Below are 19050 nucleotides of genomic sequence, written 5' to 3'. Positions count from 1 at the left end.
ATCATAAATTGCTGTGAAAATAAAGTTTATCCTGGAGACACGCGAGGTTACTAGCCAGAGATTTCAAAAATAACCTCATCAGCCCACGTCACCCTGCAAGATCATTTTAAAGTCTTCGCAGCACATCAGCCCAGTTACTGAATAATACAAAGCAAACAGTGACCTAGTTTCTATAGTACACGAGAGAGGAAAAACGTGGAGTGGGGCTGTGCAGGGGATGTGAATTGGGAATAAGAAGAGAAGGCTAGTGTAAAACTCTCAAATGTGGAATACCTTTCCACAGCTGGGTTGCTCAGTTTTCTGAGATTTCATTTCAGCTATCTCAGCCTCCAGGAGATGGATAACCTCCTCGTAGTCTATCTCCATTCCCCGGGCCTGTTTCTGAGCTGCCTCTGCCAAATGGATCCGGGTCCACAGGGATCGACTCTCCTCCACTGCAGATTTTGCTTCCTGCAAAAGCGGAGTTCCACTTAGAGCGGCAGTGCTGAGAGTGCAAGTACAGTAGGACGCTACAATGTTCAGGGGCTCTTCCCCTTAACATTGCAAACTCAGTGCACTTGAAAAGAAATACCTCCAGACTCGCAGCATGACAAAGCACAGCTCTGCTTCTTTTAAGTTTAAAGAGGCTAAAGGAATAAGACATGTGCAAACAAGTTTCATTATGTCCATTTCTGCTTTAGAGAGAAAAGACAGGGTGGGTTTTGGCAGATACAAACCTGTCAAACAAGCTGTTACATAATACAGGGTATAGAAAGATGTTTTGGCATTAATGAAAACTACAACAGCATTGGCTACTTATCAGCATGGCATCGTTCAATAGACATCAGATAAAAGAAAGGTAATCAGGCCATTGTAATTACGAAGCTGCGGGGTATGATAGCACGCTTAATGGACAGGTTACATGAAATGTGTGAAAACCACACTGTGAGGATCTATAAATGAATGCACAATGTGTGGTAGTTCACAATAAAAAAATAAAAAAATAAAAAAATAAAACATTATTATAATTAGATAGCGACTGTGTGAATTTCTTACTGCGGATCTTTCTGAGTAAAATTCGAAAACACATTTTACTCATTGTGAGTACTAGTAACTGTCACTTATTTCAAAATACCAGGAATAACTTATGAAAAGGGTACAGATAATTGGCCACTGATAGAACTTTACTTATTAAATAGACATGATGGATCTTACATCAACTCTTTACCAGAGAGGCATAAAAATGAGCACTTATGTCCATTTAATGTCCATGTATAATGGAGAATATGTGAAGTTTATTATAAGGATCGTGCATTGGTTACAATTAATGTAATTGTCAAAGAATGTCGAATTCAAAAGCACATACTGTATAACTCTGTCCCAGAAATCCTGAGAAACAGAGGAGGTGGCTGGAGAAAAATAACAAGAATTTAATGAACTACGCAAGCTAGTATTCAGCCTTAAAGTCTAAAGACAGAAGATGCATTAGTGCACAATAATTATGTTCACATGGAGTACATATAGCAGCTTTATATATATATATATATATATATATATATATATATATATATATATATATATATATATATATATATATATATACTACCAGTCAAAAGTTTGTAACTCAGAAATATTGTGCAATATTAATACATATTAATTTAAAGTAACAGCTGTACTGCTTAATATTTTTGTCGAAATATATATTTTTTTTTTTCATGATTATTTGTTTTATAAAAATTCAAAAGAACAGCACTTATTTTAGAAATAGTTATACAGTAAATTTCTTTACTTCCACTTTTGATAATTAAAATCATTTAATTTTGCTGTAATACAGCCGGGTGTGCACTGCGTGGATGGTGATGTAGCCTACAAATTTCTCACAAGAGAGGAGGCTTAAAAGCCCACTGCTTCGATGCTGAAAAGCCCATCAGCCAACCTGTTGCTCTAACAGCAGATATAGAAGGTAAAGTGTGGGTGGGGGTGAAGAGAGCAGAAAGGATTCAGCAAAACAGAATGAAGCTTTAAAGAAACATACAGGGCTTTAAAAAGCCTTCGTTTCACACCACAGGGAGTGTAGTACATCTATTAGCACTTCAATGTGATGAACTGGAGACAAACTGAGCCCTCTGTAGTGCTCCAGGAGGGAGCAGCTGTGACTCCACAAACTGGAGCAAAGCACTTTGGGAAGGAGAAACAGAAGTTGCGTTGACCCTGACACCAATCGAAACCACACAGGGCCTCATACAGCTGACCAAACATTCAGTGTGTCGAGTATAACTGCATTTTCCTTCTTACATCTCTTAAGGTCCACCACAAGTGAAATTGTGGTTGAATGCTTTTGCGAGAGGAGCGTTATCGCCAGCAGCAGGTCGATATGAGGGCACTAATAGTTCACCACACACCATATACCATACATACAAACTAGCTTTTATATTTTCTAAGAAAATATGAGCTGTGCTTTTCTGGCCAGAACTTGCTACTATGATGAGAAGGTGTTGCTAACTGATTGCTAAGGTGTTCAAAATGCTTTTTGGCATGTTGATACATGGTCAAAAAACTCAAAAAGGGCTCAACAATATGTCTCTATGATATTCTGGTCTCTAAATATGACTCGGGTCTCTCTTTCAGTGCATGTCTGTGCCCATTTTAGTATTTAAAGTTTGGGGTCAGAAAGATTTTTTAATATTTTTGAAAGAAGTCTCAAAATCTGCTCCAAGAAGTCTGCTCCAAGGCTGTGTTTATTTGATAGAAAATGCAGTAAAAATGTAAATATTTAAAAAATAACATTACAATTTAAAAATTTTTTTTTTTTTTTGAATTTAATATATTTTACATATAATAAATGTAATTTATTCTAGTGATGGCAAAGATGAATTTTCAGCCGTCAATACTTCAATCTTCAGTGTCACATGATCCTACAGTTCAGAAATCATTCTAATTTGGTGCTCGACACATTTAATTTTATTAAAAGAAGCAACGATACATTTTGACACAATGATACCAGGATTCTTTGATGAATATAAAGTTCAAAAGAACAGCATTTATTTGAAGTAAATATCTTTTGTAACATTATAAATGCATTTATTGTCACTTTTGATCAAATTAATGTGTTTTCGTTTAATAGTATTCATTTCTTTAAAAAAAAAATTAATAAATAAATACTGACCACAAACAGTGTATGAATGTCATTGCATTAAATACAAAATAGCAAAGCAAGTGTCATTTGCAAAATGCAATTTAAAATTTCATTCATCCCCGTAACACACACAAGCAGTGCTTAATGTTAGTGGTTTGTTCAAATTAAAAACCACAAGCATGAGCAAAAGTAATCTTGAAGATGTCATTAGCATAGACTAGTTTCGCTGCCAATTTTGTTTAACTGATATGCAGCAGGATGATCAGAATGTACTGCTCTGCTGCCTTAGTAAGAGTCTAATAAAACCATTAAAGTCCAATTAATCTTGCATAGAATGCTGATGCTGATTTGGGTTTACATAACAGGCACTTCTGAGGCTCTGAGATAGAACACAAAGGGCTAGTGGGAGCCCATTTCTTTATAACTCATAGAAAAGAACTATTTCCAAACACCGACTGCCATCCCTCAATGTCCTACATACTTCATCTCCCACATGATGTTCTTAATGTGGGTGTTTCAAGCTTCCTGTAGTGAGCGCAACACGCTGAAAATACATTTTTGGATATTGCTCATAGCATTTTTCATTTTTTCATTTGAGTTCTGAATAGTGCTGCTGAGAAAATAATGCAGTTTCAGCATTTATCTCTACAGAGCACCTGCATCTCTCCTTTAAGAATTTAATGGCACATGTGCCCAGAGCTCCCCCCTGTGGCATATCTAAAACATGGTACGGTGACAATTGGAATAAAGTAATGTAAAAATCTAATAACAATTAATAATAATAAAAACAAGATGGAATGGAATCTTAAGGTCAAAGCCCTGTTTTACACCACTTTTAACAGCAACAGCGGGCTAATTCTGAGCTTACAACGTGGAAGTCAAAACCAAAAATTGTAGCAACGGTCTGGATTTAGTGAGATAGTATATAAAAAGTGCTGTTTGAGCCTGCATGCTTCTGTATTCATATCATATGTTAGATCTTCCCATTCTGAAAAACTTCAAGAGCCAATTCTGTCAATCAAAATCATTTGTTAAATATATAAAAAACCTTTGCAAACTAGTCCTATGTTTTGTTTTGTTTTGTTTTATTCAATAACAAAACCCTTGTAGTTCAATTCTCTGGAATCCAGAGACTCAATAATTATAAAAAATTGTGAAATTTAGAAATTATAAAAAAAAAATCACTGCATATAGAACTTGCTTCGAGCTTGACTGACAATGCAAAATGATTGTGTTACATGATGACAGTTAAGCTTTTGCTACATTGTGCTACGCACATATGCAGTTTAAATGTTGTAACCTGCTAATATGGGCATCAAAATAAACGTGTTCTGCTTACAGTGTGTAAGAATGAGTTGCGTACCTGTTTAACTTTTGTCAGTTCCTGCTGCATCTTATGATTAAGGCTCTCAGATTCTGTCAGCTTATCCTGTTAGAAGAGAGATCTTCATATGAGTCAGCATTAGAGTTAGCTCACTCATTTTCACAAATAGGATTAATGAGAGCCTCGTTCAAATGCATGTCACACATTCCAGCATGTGACAAAGTTTAAAATCAGTGTCATGGTGGTACCTGCATTTTCTTGAGCTCTCTTAAGGCCTCAATGTACTCTTTTCTTAGTCTCTCCATCTCATCCAGATCATCAGAGTCTGATAACAAGGGCTTATAAAATAACAGTTAATATATAAATATTATATTAATAACATTGGAAAATAATAAAAATTAATATATGTAAAAAAAATGACAAAGAACATGGACAAAAAAATTATATATAAATATTTCAATTATATGTGTGTGTGTGTGTGTTTTTTTTTTTTTTTTATCAATGCACATTTTGTATGTATGCTACTGCTGCAAAAATAAATAAAAATTATTTGCACTTACCCTAGTGTTTGATGGAGACTCAATAAGATCATCTGATGTCAATCTTGCTACTTCCTGTTCTGAGTCAGATTTGGATGGTAGTTTAAAGAGTTCCTTTGCCACTCTCTCAAAATCTTACAAAAGGAAAATTTCTTATTAAAATATGTTTAAACATATTAAATGTATAACAATGTCTTTTTAGCACTTATTTTTTTAAGTATAAAGCTAGAATAATGTATTGCATATGTAAGGAGAGGTAAAAAATGAAAAGCCATCAGTACATAAACAACTATGACATAATGGAGATTGACAGAATTTTTTCTCACCTCCATAATCCACTGTCCCTCCTGGGCTCAAACGCAGTCTTTCTCTCAGTGTCAGGACCTGAGACTCAGTAGGCTTCAGTCCCAGAACCTCCAGTGCCTGTGGACAAAATAACCACCCTTTTAGAACATTTCATTACACCAGCGTAACGTGGTCACTGCTTTGCTCTGTAAAAGATCAATACAGTATTGAGACTGATGGGTAACTAATCGTTAGCATTTGACATTGCTGTAAACACAAGATGTTTCTGTAATTCTGTATTGTGACAGAAATTGTTCTTTTCTAATTGAGAGGTTATGGTTATAGAGACCTGCTCTATTCTCTCAAAGCTGGGAGTGGAGGATAGATGTTTTGAAGGTCTGCAGGAATTGCTGGGATTACAGGCAGCAGTTGCATCTGTGCAGAGAGAGAGAGAGAATCCAAATGAAAAAAAAAAATCTCTTTTGCAAAACAGCTGTTTGTTATTTTGCTAAACCACATCACATTTTTTTGTAAGTCTCTTACATAACTCCATGAGAGTACAATTTATTTGAGTAGGTTCCTCACAGTAGTGGCTTAAAAAAGTATTTGGGCAGTTAAGGCATATTTAAAAATGTCTGCATTATATTACAAAATATCAAACCAAGTGGCATTTATTTTACAGAAATATAGCACACATTTTTTTCAAGCACATTATTTCACAAAAAGTTGTTTTGAACACTTTCTGGTGGACATTAATGCAACATGTTCATTATTAAAATTTATTTGCAGATAACACTTGCTTTGATATTTTGTATCTAATGCAAAAACAATTATACACTCTTTAAAAGTTTGGGGTCAGTCATTTTATTTTAAGAAATGTATATTTTTTTTAGCAAGTACAGTATGCATTCAATTGATCAAAATGACATTCATGTCAGTGTCAACAATTTCTATTTCAAATATTTGCTGTTCCTTTGAACTTTCTATTCGCCAAAGAATCCTAAAAACAAGTATTATGGTTTCCTCAAAAATATTTTGCCTCAAAACTGTTTTCAACATTCATAATAATTTGAAGCAGCAAACAACCACATTAAAATTACTGTTGAAGGATCATTTGACACTGAAGACTGAAGAAAATAGTAAAATATATTACAATAAAAAACTATGATTTTAAATCATAATAATATTTCACAATATTAATATTAATGGGGGTTTTTTTGTCAAATAAATACACCCTTGGTAAGTATAAGAGACTTTTTTTTTCAATTACATTAAATCCCACCAAGACCAAACCTTTAAACAATAAGGTCTACTTAAGTGTCCTAAAATGTCCAAATAATTTTTGGGACCACTTCGGGTCAACTCTCAACTCTCATTCAAATATTAAACATTTTATTTGTTCCCTCATGATGGCTTGGAAAAATGCTTTGTGTAAAAGGAATTAATATTGTTTGCACAGGCTGTTTTTGTCTCCATAAACCCCACCTGACTGGATCTGTGAACTGGGGAGAATGCACAAAGCTTTTATGCAAAGCATTTATCCAAACCATTATAAGAGATCAAATATAATGGTGTAATATTTGAATGAAAGTTTAAATTGTTGACTCAAAGTAGCCCAAGAAATTATTTGGACACTTAAGCAACAATTGACTTTTAAGGAACTTTAATATTTCTTTTAAAATGTTTTTTGAATGAGTTCTCACTAGTCTCTCTTCTGAGGTCTGAATACCAAAACATTTGGAAACAGTAATTTTCTTTATTTCATAGTTCAGTACAGCTGGTGTTTAAATCTGTTTTAAATCGCAGCTCAAAGGAGCTTTTTTGAAAGTGCTCGTCAATGAAATGAAACCCTGTCCTGAACAGAGTTCGGTATCCTCTATTTCACCTCTATTTCACCTGGAGTTATGTGTCATGTTGATAGTAATATCCATTTTCAGAACCATGCCAGCTGGATTATCTTGAGTTACAAACACAGCATCTCATCAGCACACGTCTGCCGAACAAGTAGCCTAATCCAGGTTATGCCAAAATGCTTCTTATCAATGCGTTTTAGGTTGCCAGACAGTGCTATGCAATCTTTGAATAATAATAGAAGCATACATGGTTGGTTTAAAGGATATATATATATATATATATATATATATATATATATATATATATATATATATATATATATATATATATATATATATATATATATATATATATATATATATATATACTGTGTATATATTATGGCACTACGTTTCTAAGCAGAACTAAGTAAAAAGTCCTATTGCATGTATCATTTAGTTAGTTATATGAGTTTTGTTTTTATAGCTAGATAAATATTAAAATGGTGTTGTACACATTGCTTTTTTAATCTCTTGTTCCTACTATGAAAATTTAACAGTTGATTCTCACAAATATGATTAGTTGACCCAAAAATCAAAAATAAATAAATGATATTTTGTTTAAAGAAACTGTTTTTAACCCATTTTTAAGACTATTATTTTGTATTACATGTATTTTAATTTAACATTTATTTGCCCCCACATATTTCAACTATTATTTTTTTTCCTTTCGGATTTTTTTTTTTTTATCAAATTATGATCATCAACATTCAATATTTGAAGTACATTCAATATTGACTAATCAACATTAAGAAATGCTTTCAACAGAGTTGAACTTATTTGGAACTCCTATGGGATTCCTATAAAGGGAATATAGGCTTGCAGTACCAGAGTTGGCCACTGTGGTGCAGGCACTGTCAGGTGAGGACACGGGGCTGGGATTAGGCTTTCCTGTTGCTGGTTGTACCTGTAGGAAAGACACAAATAGAAGCCTTTAAGAAATCATCAAACACACTTTTTAAAGCAGTGCTTAAGAACATTTACTGAATAACTAAATTTACTGAATAATGATTGCCAGATTGGAATCAGCCACAGTTTTATGTCTCACCTTAGTAAGTTCTACAGAAGGCAACGTCTCGCTTCCAGAGTTGGGGGTGTTGGCCATCTTAGGAACGAGACCTCCGGGCAGGGTTGTTCCCCCGAGTCCAGTGGGTCTAAGTTGGGAGGCTGTACTGCAGGGAGGTTGAACGGAGATAGGGCTGTGGGGTCCACTGCTGGAGCCTGATGAAGACCTTTGTCTGATGAATGCTATCTCTACTGTAGGGTCTGGTCTGTAGGGTCAAACAGTGACATTTGTAAACCTCTGACTTTACATTCTGTCACCATCCACATACATTTGTCTTGGACAAAAGCAAACTATCACAAGATACTAAGCATATTTTCATTATGTTATCATTCTGCAAAGGTTGTTTTGAAAGGTTGAGTTTTAACCTGAGTTTTGTTTGAGTGAGTATGCTTTTGGCTTCTTCATGTGTCACTCCAATGAGTGATTCCTTATTGATGGATATGAGCTGGTCCCCAGCCTTTAGTCTCCCATCCTGGAGTCAGAAAAAAAAACATCAACAACAAAAAAAAAAACATTCCCTTCACCCTGAATGGGTTTAACTTAATTTCATTTTACATTACTACAATTTATTTCACTTAAACCTGTTTAAAAATACAGTAAAAAACGGTAATATTGAGGAATATTACTAACATTTAAAATAACTGTTTTCTATGTTAGTTTTATGTAAGTGTAATTCATTGATGTGACAAACAAATTGATTTTTCTGCAGTCATTACTCCAGTCTTAAGAGTTTCATGATCCTTCAGAAATCATTCTAATATACTAATTTGGTGTGCAAGAAACATTTCTTATTATTATCAATGTTGAAAACAGTTGCTTCGTATTTTTGCAGAAACTGTGATACATTTTTTTTCAGGATTCTCTGATGAATAAAAAAATACAAAAGAACAGCATTTATTTGAAATATAAATCTTTTGTAACATTGTAATTTAATGTCATTGTTGATCAAGTTAATGCATCCTTCCTCAATAAAAGTATTTCTTTAATAAAAAAAGTCTTATTGACCCCAAACCTTTAAAAATTGGTGTAATTTACCGAACTTCACCTCACTTTAATTTACCTTGACCTTAATTTACCTCACTTCACCATAATCTACTTAATTTTGTCTCATTTCACTTCATTCACAAACTACTATGGTTTTTCACTAACCAAGAATCAACACAAAAAACTGGTATGTTTTATTTGATTGATTGATTGATTGATTGATTGATTGATTGATTGATTGATTGATTGATTGATTGATTGATTGATTGATTGGTAATTAACATGTTTTTCTTCCTAAACTCAAAAACATGATCTTAAATGTAAAAAAAAATTTAAAAAAATAATATTAATTAAATACCTTTTGGCAATCGCCTCCTTGTATTATTTCCTGAACACACACCATTGGCCCCTCTGCACGGTTAGCTCCGCCCCTAATGACCAAGCCTAATCCTGTCCCTTTGGCAACACATATCAACTGAATCATGCAGTCTCTGGGGAAAGAGAGGTATACATAAGGGCTTGGATCAACAGCAGAAACAATGGCTCCTGAGGTGATTAGTTTTTCCCAATAACCATAAATTAATATTTTGAGGGATTTCTCTTTTACTCAGGCTAGGTCAGGTGTTTTCAGACTCAAACTCTTCAATTAGTACACTATTAGCAGCAATAGTGTGAGAAAGTTGCAGGATTCTGTCATTTGTTTTGGGAGTAGAATTATTTGAAGTATACACAAAAGGATCACACAAAAGCTCTGGATAAAATCTGAATTATATCTACAGTGTGTTGTTTGGTTCTCACGTGCAGACTTGAGGAGATGGGGAGGTAATGCAGGCAGTGGTGTATACTGGGTTGGGGTCTTTAGGGCTCAGAAGCAGAGGACTGGTTGATCTGGAAGATGAGGAGGAGGAGGCAGTGTCGGTCAACTTTCCTGAAGACAAGAAATTTGCTTTTTAATAATTTCAGTCTCTGCAAATGACACAAAGAATGCTACTATAGAAATACTAAAGTACAGTACACTTAGAAAAATAACCTATGCATTTATTTTTCTTACCTATTTATTTTGTTATATATTTTGTATATACACTACTGTTCAAAAGTTTGGGGTATTTAAGATTTTAAAATAGGAATTTAAAATAAGTTGTTATTTTAGTTTTCTTCACTTCCTGTCGCTTCATATAACCCAGATTGCACATCTGATGGCAGATGGAGTATTCTGACCACGACTTTCATACCTTTTATGGACCTTGACACTGTTATTTTCTTGGCAGTCTATGGGACAGTTACAGGCCTCCCGGTTTTCATCCAAAATATCTTAAATTGTGGTCCGAAGACGAACGGAGCTTTTACGGGTTTGGAATGACATGGGGGTAAGTGATTAATGAAAAAAAAAACATTTTGGGGTGGAGTATTGCTTTAAAATGTAATTTATTCCTATCATGTCCATAGCCATTACTCCAGTCTGATTTGGTGCCCACATGACATTTCTTATCATTACATTTTAAATGGTTGTGCTGCTTATTAATACATTTTGTGCTGTATTAATAGTTTTGCGTGATAATTTTTTTTTTTTCAGACTTCTTAGATGATTAGAAAGTATAAAAGAACAGCATTTAGTTGAAATAGAAATCTTTTGCAACATCATAAATGTCTTTACTGTCACTTGTGAATTTAAAGCATTAAAAATAACCTTACTGACCCCAAACTTTTGAATAGAATGTACATATACACATACATTGTTTCAAGTCAATTCTGATGCATGCTTGATATAAAAATGCCTCTTCATGTAGAAAGACAATGACAGAAATGGCTTTTTATGTTGAAAACAATGATGTTATGGAGGACCCAAACTAAAAAATGTTCTAAGTTGGCAAACTGTAGGCTGCAATTGCTGCAAGTTCTCAAAATCAGACATTAGTCATTCACTCCTGAAATGCAGTAAATGATAGACGTAGTGGAAAATACCTGTGGAAACAGAAGTGTCTGATCCAGAGCTGGTACTACTGCTGGAGCCATATTTTTCCATTAACTCAATAAATTCCCTCCTAATGATAAAACATATAAAGATACATGCAAAATCAGTCATATATTCACCTTTCCTGGAGACATAATTTTCCAGTGAATCATAATAAGAGGGCTTTTGTACAGACTAACAAGTTTTGTGTCTGTGTTGTGTTCAAACCATAAACGTGTGGGTTTTCCATTCTGTAAAATCAAGCATTACGTAAGTATGAACATACTTGTTCTAAGGAAGTGCTGGAGGAAATTATCATTCTTATTTTTTAAAATACACATACACACACAAAAAACATTAAACCCCCAAACTACATTTTGTAAGACAGTCTCTGGTTAATTAATATGACATCTCTCATTAAATGCAACTTCCTCATTAGCGCTCAAGAAGCTTAGAAGCACTTAATTAGATTACGGATGTAATCAAAGATAAATTGTATCAAAGCCAAGAGCCAGACTGTTTCCAAACCAGAAATGCGATCTAGGCAGTAATCTTTAAATTGATATTATGTTCTCAAAATCTGTGTACTGTACTGTAACAGTTTGTTTGAGGTGGCTGATTGTCCATTAATTATGACGGTAATCCTTTTACAATGTTACAGATTAAAACCTGACCTCAGCTGGTTGTACTCAGGACACATATGACAGACTTGCGGTCCAAATACGTCAACAGCTGTTCAGTTGGGAGTACAAAAGTGCTCATCAGGAAGTCACCGAGACCAGCAAAATGCCAGTTTGAGGTCAAATGTCAAAGACAGACAGGAAGAACTTGACAACTGCCCAAAACCGAGACTTCTGGCTAAGCAGACAATGCCAAAACAAAAAAATATCTCGGCATGCATCCTCCAAAAATTACTCAGCAAGGAGTAGTGGTTTGATGTTGTCAGTACAGACTTACTATACCAATCTACTTCCCTAAGGAGATTTAAAAACAACTTTACTCATGTTTGGAGTTTTTTTTTTAAGAATAATAAAAATAATAAAAGACAACAAAAATGGCATCATACTAAACAAAGGCCAAAATTCTCAATAAAGTGCTAAAGACTTCAATGTACTTAAGAGTATTAAGACTATTTTTAGATTTAAAAAAAAAAAAAATCAAGATGCTCATTTGTACTCATCCATTTATAGGATTAAGTATATAATATGTAACAGTACACATTCTGTACTTGGCAAGCAAAATTTCCTGTCTGCATATAATTCAAATCTTTGAACACAAAACATCATTTATACAAAAAGTACAAATAAATAGAAAAAGAATCTATTCCTTAAAAAATGTTTAAAATATCACCTAATTCATAAAAGTCATCTTACCTGGAAGCGTCGTCACGTACTATTAGTAAAGACATGTGATTTGTAGCTGACGCCATGCGAAGAACTTCCACTGCCCTAATAAAACATCAAACCCATTTCTCAGTTTAGTTGTTTTAATATACTTCAGGCATCTTCTAATTTATAACAGATCAATAACAATCCAGAATACATTACTTTTCATTTGTAACACCTCCTAAATTCATGTTGTTGACATCTAAAATGAGGTCCCCTGCTCTAAGACGCTCTGAAAGACAAGGGACATCATCCATCATTTCCAGAATCTAAGTAGAAACATTCAGTGGAGATTTTGGGAAAGAGAACATACTGTCCTGTGCTGCCACGCCACCTGGCAAAATTCGTTTAATGAAAATACCGAACTCTTCACCGCTCTGTTCCCTGCAGCCTCCAATAATCTTCACGCCTGTCAAATTGAGAACAAGATTTTTGGGATTAATTCTTTATATATGGGGGTGAGAGAACAAAGTAAATCAAATTGTGCACCAAATGCCTTGAAAAATAAAACAGGGTAAACCACTTTTCTAGGAATAATATTATAAACTGAAAGAAATTGTGCTTTGGTTCTCACCAAGTCCTTTTTTACAGTCTGTAAACTCTATTCTCTCCACAGCACGGTTGATGCCTTGGGGCCCCATTATTGTCCTGAAAAAAAAAAAGAGAGAGAGAGAGAGATTCCATTAAATATTAGTGCAAGACATGTTATCATAAAAACAAGATTTACAGAGAAATGTTCCAGACTGTTTTTAAAAATACAGATTATCGAATGGATGGTAATAATGTGGTTGACCCTCTGAGGCATGAATTATAAAATCCCAAAGGAAAGAACATAATCATTCCCAATCGTTTTTCATCAAAATGTTGCATACTGAGAGGGTTGCACACCTGCCCATTATAACAGGGAGGTTTCTTCCTTATGCAGGAAGTAGGTTACTGTGCATAGGTTTATTTTAAAATCACTCAAACATGAAGGTAAACACTGAAAGCTCCAAATTATAATTCTTTTATAGAAAAAGGGTATATATCAAATCCAACGATGGCCTGATCTCTATTGCATTTAATCCCTATAACAGACTGAAAGCAACAGAATACAATGTTTTGCCTTTAACTAGGACATTGAGTAAAATGCTGCATGTATAAATTTTTTCAAAGCAAAACTGACATATATTCACCAGTGATAGGCAGTGAACCAGTGATAGGCATTTCTACCTACAATGTTGTATCTTTTGAGGCTGGGCAATATTTTAATTCAGATTAAATTTAAATATGCATCTGACTTCATCAAAACCCAGCAAGATGTTATTTAAGCTTTATCTGTCTGTTTGACAAATTTTGAAAAGTGCATGTTTTGCACTGACAGTACAATATACAAGTTATGATTTAAAAAAACAAGGAATTAAAAAAAATTTAAAAATGCAAAATTATATTCTGTATTAGTAGCAAAATATGTCAATGTTTTTTCAGTACTCTATATTTAACAGTACTACACTCAGGAAAAAAGCCAGGTTAAGTGGCAACAAACATATGCATTAGCTAAATACTCAACCGTGATCATGGAACAGATGATGATTCAACTCCAGGACTTTTTTTAATTTCAGAACAAAGTGCTGTTTTTGTTTTGTTGGGTTCATGTGGCGGTCAGTGCGAACTGAACAGGACGACAAGGATAAATGCTTGCGCTCCGTACTAGTGATGTATTTAACCTGATTCCCATCTCTGCAATTAGTGTTCTTTGTTATCTCCTCTGCTGCATTGTAAACAATGCACTATATTCTCTGTCACAATAAGAGCGACAAAAGAGAATTAGAATTGCGTTCAGTGTAATGACATCATCTGTCCTGTACTGCAGCAGGCAGGTCATGGTTAAGGCATGTTTATTTCCTTTAAATCTTTATCAAAAGGATTTTGTCCTACACAAACCTTATATAAGCATATAACATAAAGCATTATGGGAAATAAAAGGATCTGTCTTTAACGAGTCACCCTGAACAAAGAGAGCTCAGATGTAGAGCACGAGATTGTGTTATAAAAGATGCAGCATTAAACTGATCACTTAATTCTAATCTGTCAAACCTTGTACAAGCCATGTAAGGATATGCACTCAAGTGACCATAGCGAAACTACGCAGGCATCCCCTATGGTGGATCCTGTCCGTCTTGCTCTAACTTTCCACTTCCTGCTGGTTCATCACCAACACAATGATAATGAACTTTAAATGACTTTAAAAGGACAATTTCTTATGTACAGTCAGCAACTCTCTGTTGTGACTGAAAGCTAGTTTATCTGCATTATTAGAGCATCACAACTGATTAAACCTAATATTAGGATATGCTGAAATGTTCCAAGGCATTTGCAACATCCATGCCTAACACATTCAAACAAGCAGAAACATAAAGGTAACGACACAAGCACAGCAAATGAGTCTATGATAAGCATCAAATAAGCTTTAAAAGCATTAGTATTTACTTAATCTAAAGTCACTCAGCCAGATAACAACCAGATAATGGCATTTCCTACCAGTAGAGGAGTGATAGCCCGTCAAAGTGTTCTGCCTCCACTTGTGGAAGCAGTGCCATTGCAGTTCCACAAGCAACTGATGATGTATTGTAAAGTCTACGTTATCACCGGGTTGGGGCAGTTCAAATCAGGTCAGTCTCGATGACAGCAATCTACCCAGAGAGTAACAGACACACTCCTACCTATCCACTAATCTCTCCTGATACCCCGCAGTCACATGGTTCGCCTCACCTCTCTCTGCGCTGTAACAGCTGATGATGATTCTGTCTCTCCAGAGGCAGAAAAGCTCAAAACTTGACACCATGCTGTGATGTGGAACGAGGGGACGGGAGTCTGACTGCATGATTTCTGACCCAGGGACAATGAATCTATAGTCCAGTCAATTTTAAACTGAAAAGATGATAAGAAACATAAATTAGCTTTGTACACATAAAAGCAACTACAGTATATAACATAACAAATAAATCAAATAGAATTGCATTTTTAAAAAAGTATCTAAAAACATGAATGAAGAAGGAAAAAAGAATAATTGTTTTACCACTTACAAATCCCAATTTTAATATAGCCTAAGATCACCGAGGACAGTTTGTGTTTTAAATTCTCAAAGAAAATACAACAACCATGACACATCACATAGCCTATAAATAATACATAATAATACATTTTTCCAGGATTTTTTGATGATTAGAAAATTAATAAAACTGCATTTCTTCTCAGTCATTGGTGATCAATTTAATGCATTCTTTCTTCTTGCTGAATTTAAGTATTAAGTCATACTGATCCCAAACTTTTGAACAATAAATGGACTAAAAAAGAGCATAGCTTCAATGTCTTATCATTTTCATCAATAAAACATTTGTTCAGTCTAAGTACTAGACCTTCTTTTTTTAGTTATGGACTTATCACACAGTCTATATAACATAATTAATTCATTACTCATTATTTTAGTGACCATGTAGTGACCTGTTTTGTGTTTTAGGTGAAACACGCCTGTCTTGAGGGGCATTTCACTTGTAACTCTAGGATTATGCTATTACCATTCCTTCTCCGTGAATGCACTGTAAAGCATGTACAGCAAGCGCTTTCTAACACTCGGCTATGCGTTAATTGTTCCAACATCAGAGGACTAGCCACATCCAGTGGCTAGCTGTTCCTCAGGAGGACCCCACAGCGATTCCTCAACCAGTCACAAGGAACTAAAACTCACAAAAGGAAACAACAGATATAGGAAGATGACTGGAAGAAAAGGAACAAGACCATCCTCACATACATCGCAGCCACTGGAGTGGGAATGATTGGCCTGTCATATGCTGCTGTTCCACTATAGACTGTACTGTCAAGTCAGTATTAAACTGATAATCTCAATAAAAGCACTTTTTGTGGATTTATAGAATTACAATAACGTTCTTTAGGCAACAGGGCTGGGAGGTACAGCAGTAGCAGGACAAAACACAGATCAAGTGGAGACAATGAAGCCAGTCAGGGACCATATTATTAAAGTGAGCTTCAATGTAGACACGGACGCCAGCATACAGTGGAACTTCCGTCCACAGCAGTCAGAGATTTACGTAAGATTATATATTTTTGTGTGTGATCAACTTTTTGTTCAGTTTAAGCACCACAACTATTTTCAACAATAATAAGAAATGTTTCTTGAGCAGCAAATCAGCATATTAGAATGATTCCTAAAGTATGTGTGACTGAAGACTGGAGTAATGATGCAGGAAATCAATCTTTTCCATCATAGGAATAAATTACATTCACACTTATTTTAGATTGTAATAATATTTCACAATATTGTTTTTACTATGTTTTTAGTGAATAAATGTAATTTTAAAAAAATATTAATTATTCCAAACATTTACATGTGCTTGTGTATATATTAAATAAATTCCAATAATCATGAGAAGATTATATTTTTAAGTCTGATTCTTTCCTGCCAATACTAAATATTTTCCGGGATTGTGGTGTAAATTGTCATTTAAAACAATGATTGTGTAATTTCATGAACTTTCATATGGCATTCCATAAACTGCATATTTTTCACATAATGTCTCTGAAGATGAAGACTATCCAAGTTAATTATTGTATGTTTGAATGTTTCTCAGGTTGTACCAGGAGAAACTGCGCTGGCTTTTTACAGGGCCTGGAATCCCATGGACAAACCAGTGATAGGCATTTCTACCTACAATGTTGTACCTTTTGAGGCTGGACAATATTTTAATAAGATACAGGTAAATATGAAGCATTTAAATAAACCCATGGTGACATTACTATTGTAATTTATGTGTATACATTTGTTACCTAGCTCACGAAAGAGCATGCTAAATTTAAATTAGCATGCTAAATTCACTAATTAGTGTCCTAATGCACTGCTTCTTTTTTCCCCATCAGTGTTTCTGTTTTGAGGAACAGAGGTTAAACCCACATGAGGAAGTAGACATGCCTGTTTTCTTCTACATTGATCCATAGTTTGATGATGACCCCAGGATGGCACAAGTTGATACTAATACACTCTCGTATACCTTTTTTGAAGCCAAAGAAGGACAGCGGTTACCCATCCCTGGGTATAGCTAATTATGCATTATTTCGAGAATTTTATGAATTATATTCAAGAGAGTTTGTTCAGTAATCATTTTGGTAATGATTACTGTATGTTGTCACGTTTTACTTTGTCTGTTTAGCTTAAATCAAACAATTATAGCAAAAACTGAACAGTAATGAAGGCTGATCAAGACAATAAATAAGTTAAAAAAAATTATACATATACCATAAGACTTTTTTTATATATATATCAAACATCTGAGCTGTATGACAAATTTGTGAATTTTGTCAACATTTGTGAGGCTAGTGGCTTACTTTAGAACACTAGAGGGCAGCATTTACGCATGTGTCTTAATGTCTTTTGACGTAAAACATGATCTTAAAACTTAGCAATTACATTGAAAACAGTAACACGTGTTGTACGACTTGCTGATTATTGTGGAATAACTAATTTATTTGGATTTCATACAACTGTAGCATATACATGCTTTATATAATGCATGCGCAAATGCTCTTAGTGGCGCTTCAGTGAGCAATATTGTGCAACAACACTACTCAAACAGTTTTGATTGTACGTAATCACAAGTCATAAACAGAATGAGATGTTAAAGTAAATATACAAAAGGATATTAGAGTAGTCATTAATCACAATGAGTGAGATCCTAAAGATATGTAGTTTTATTAATGTTAATGAAAAGTGATTCTGTAAACAGTATGCTGTATAATTGCAAAATAGTGGTTTAAGCATAAAATATTAATATAATTTTCGAAAACAATCTTTGTAATATGTTTCTTAGAGACTTAAACAATAATGATGCAATAATCAAAATTCCAAACCAGTATGCTGCATACACTAAAATCTTTTAATACATTTTTGAAATGTTCTTTAATACCAGAAGAAGCTTTAATATAATGCAAACATATATCACAGTTGATATATGATACATAAAAACTATTTTATATAATTTCTAGTTATTAACTAATTTCTATTTTTTTAAATATTGATTTGTAAATCATTATATAATGTAGTCATGCAAGGGATTGTTCTTAATGAAAGTTATAATAGTGTTAGAGTCTGGCTGGACTGGATTTATAAAGGTTGAAAGCCCAACAGATCAAAGATACAAGGGACAGCATGCAAAATACAACCACGGTAAAAAAAAAAATAATGATGATATTGATAGCCTTTTTTATTATCAGACTAAAATATAGTTTCAATGTATTGCTGCTATTTTAAAAAGGAGAAGAGAGAAACTACAATAACCTGTTTAGAAACTACAATAATCAAATTACGTCATTCAAACGCTACGTCATTCTTCGTGCCCCGGAAAACAACAAACCCGAGCACGCGCTTGAAGCGGTCTGGAAAGCTGACGCAGAATCAGTTGAGCAACCTCCCGCGCGACAAAACATAAATGGATGAACATACGGGCTCTGATCTGGTA

The 19050-nt window shown here is 34.2% G+C and overlaps 1 protein-coding gene and 1 non-coding gene across 2 annotated transcripts in view; one reads left to right on the top strand and one right to left on the bottom strand.

Annotated features, from left to right (window-relative positions):
* Positions 1 to 15248, bottom strand: part of LOC109099847 (syntaxin-binding protein 4) — a 32218-nt gene extending 16970 nt beyond the window's left edge. Inside the window, exons 1-17 of the mRNA XM_042767919.1 lie at positions 15062 to 15248; positions 13116 to 13189; positions 12855 to 12950; positions 12704 to 12773; positions 12530 to 12604; positions 11168 to 11247; positions 10004 to 10133; positions 9564 to 9696; positions 8587 to 8693; positions 8204 to 8426; positions 7984 to 8062; positions 5613 to 5698; positions 5305 to 5401; positions 5000 to 5112; positions 4688 to 4777; positions 4479 to 4544; positions 274 to 450 (exon numbers count right to left, since the gene is read on the bottom strand). Of these exons, the coding sequence (XP_042623853.1) occupies positions 274 to 450; positions 4479 to 4544; positions 4688 to 4777; positions 5000 to 5112; positions 5305 to 5401; positions 5613 to 5698; positions 7984 to 8062; positions 8204 to 8426; positions 8587 to 8693; positions 9564 to 9696; positions 10004 to 10133; positions 11168 to 11247; positions 12530 to 12604; positions 12704 to 12773; positions 12855 to 12950; positions 13116 to 13189; positions 15062 to 15120 (1755 nt within the window). The 5' untranslated portion in view covers positions 15121 to 15248. The remainder of the gene's footprint in view (positions 1 to 273; positions 451 to 4478; positions 4545 to 4687; positions 4778 to 4999; positions 5113 to 5304; positions 5402 to 5612; positions 5699 to 7983; positions 8063 to 8203; positions 8427 to 8586; positions 8694 to 9563; positions 9697 to 10003; positions 10134 to 11167; positions 11248 to 12529; positions 12605 to 12703; positions 12774 to 12854; positions 12951 to 13115; positions 13190 to 15061) is intronic.
* Positions 1 to 18173, top strand: part of LOC109100009 — a 30939-nt gene extending 12766 nt beyond the window's left edge. Inside the window, exons 2-3 of the transcript XR_006161380.1 lie at positions 17170 to 17295; positions 17456 to 18173. This is a non-coding gene — a transcript (uncharacterized LOC109100009). The remainder of the gene's footprint in view (positions 1 to 17169; positions 17296 to 17455) is intronic.
* The last annotated feature ends 877 nt before the right edge of the window (positions 18174 to 19050 follow it).

The sequence above is a fragment of the Cyprinus carpio genome, chromosome A12 (assembly GCF_018340385.1).
Source record: "Cyprinus carpio isolate SPL01 chromosome A12, ASM1834038v1, whole genome shotgun sequence".
In the NCBI taxonomy this organism is placed as follows: domain Eukaryota; kingdom Metazoa; phylum Chordata; class Actinopteri; order Cypriniformes; family Cyprinidae; genus Cyprinus; species Cyprinus carpio.
Note: the sequence above shows the minus strand (reverse complement) of the source record. Positions and strands in the feature narration are given on the sequence as shown.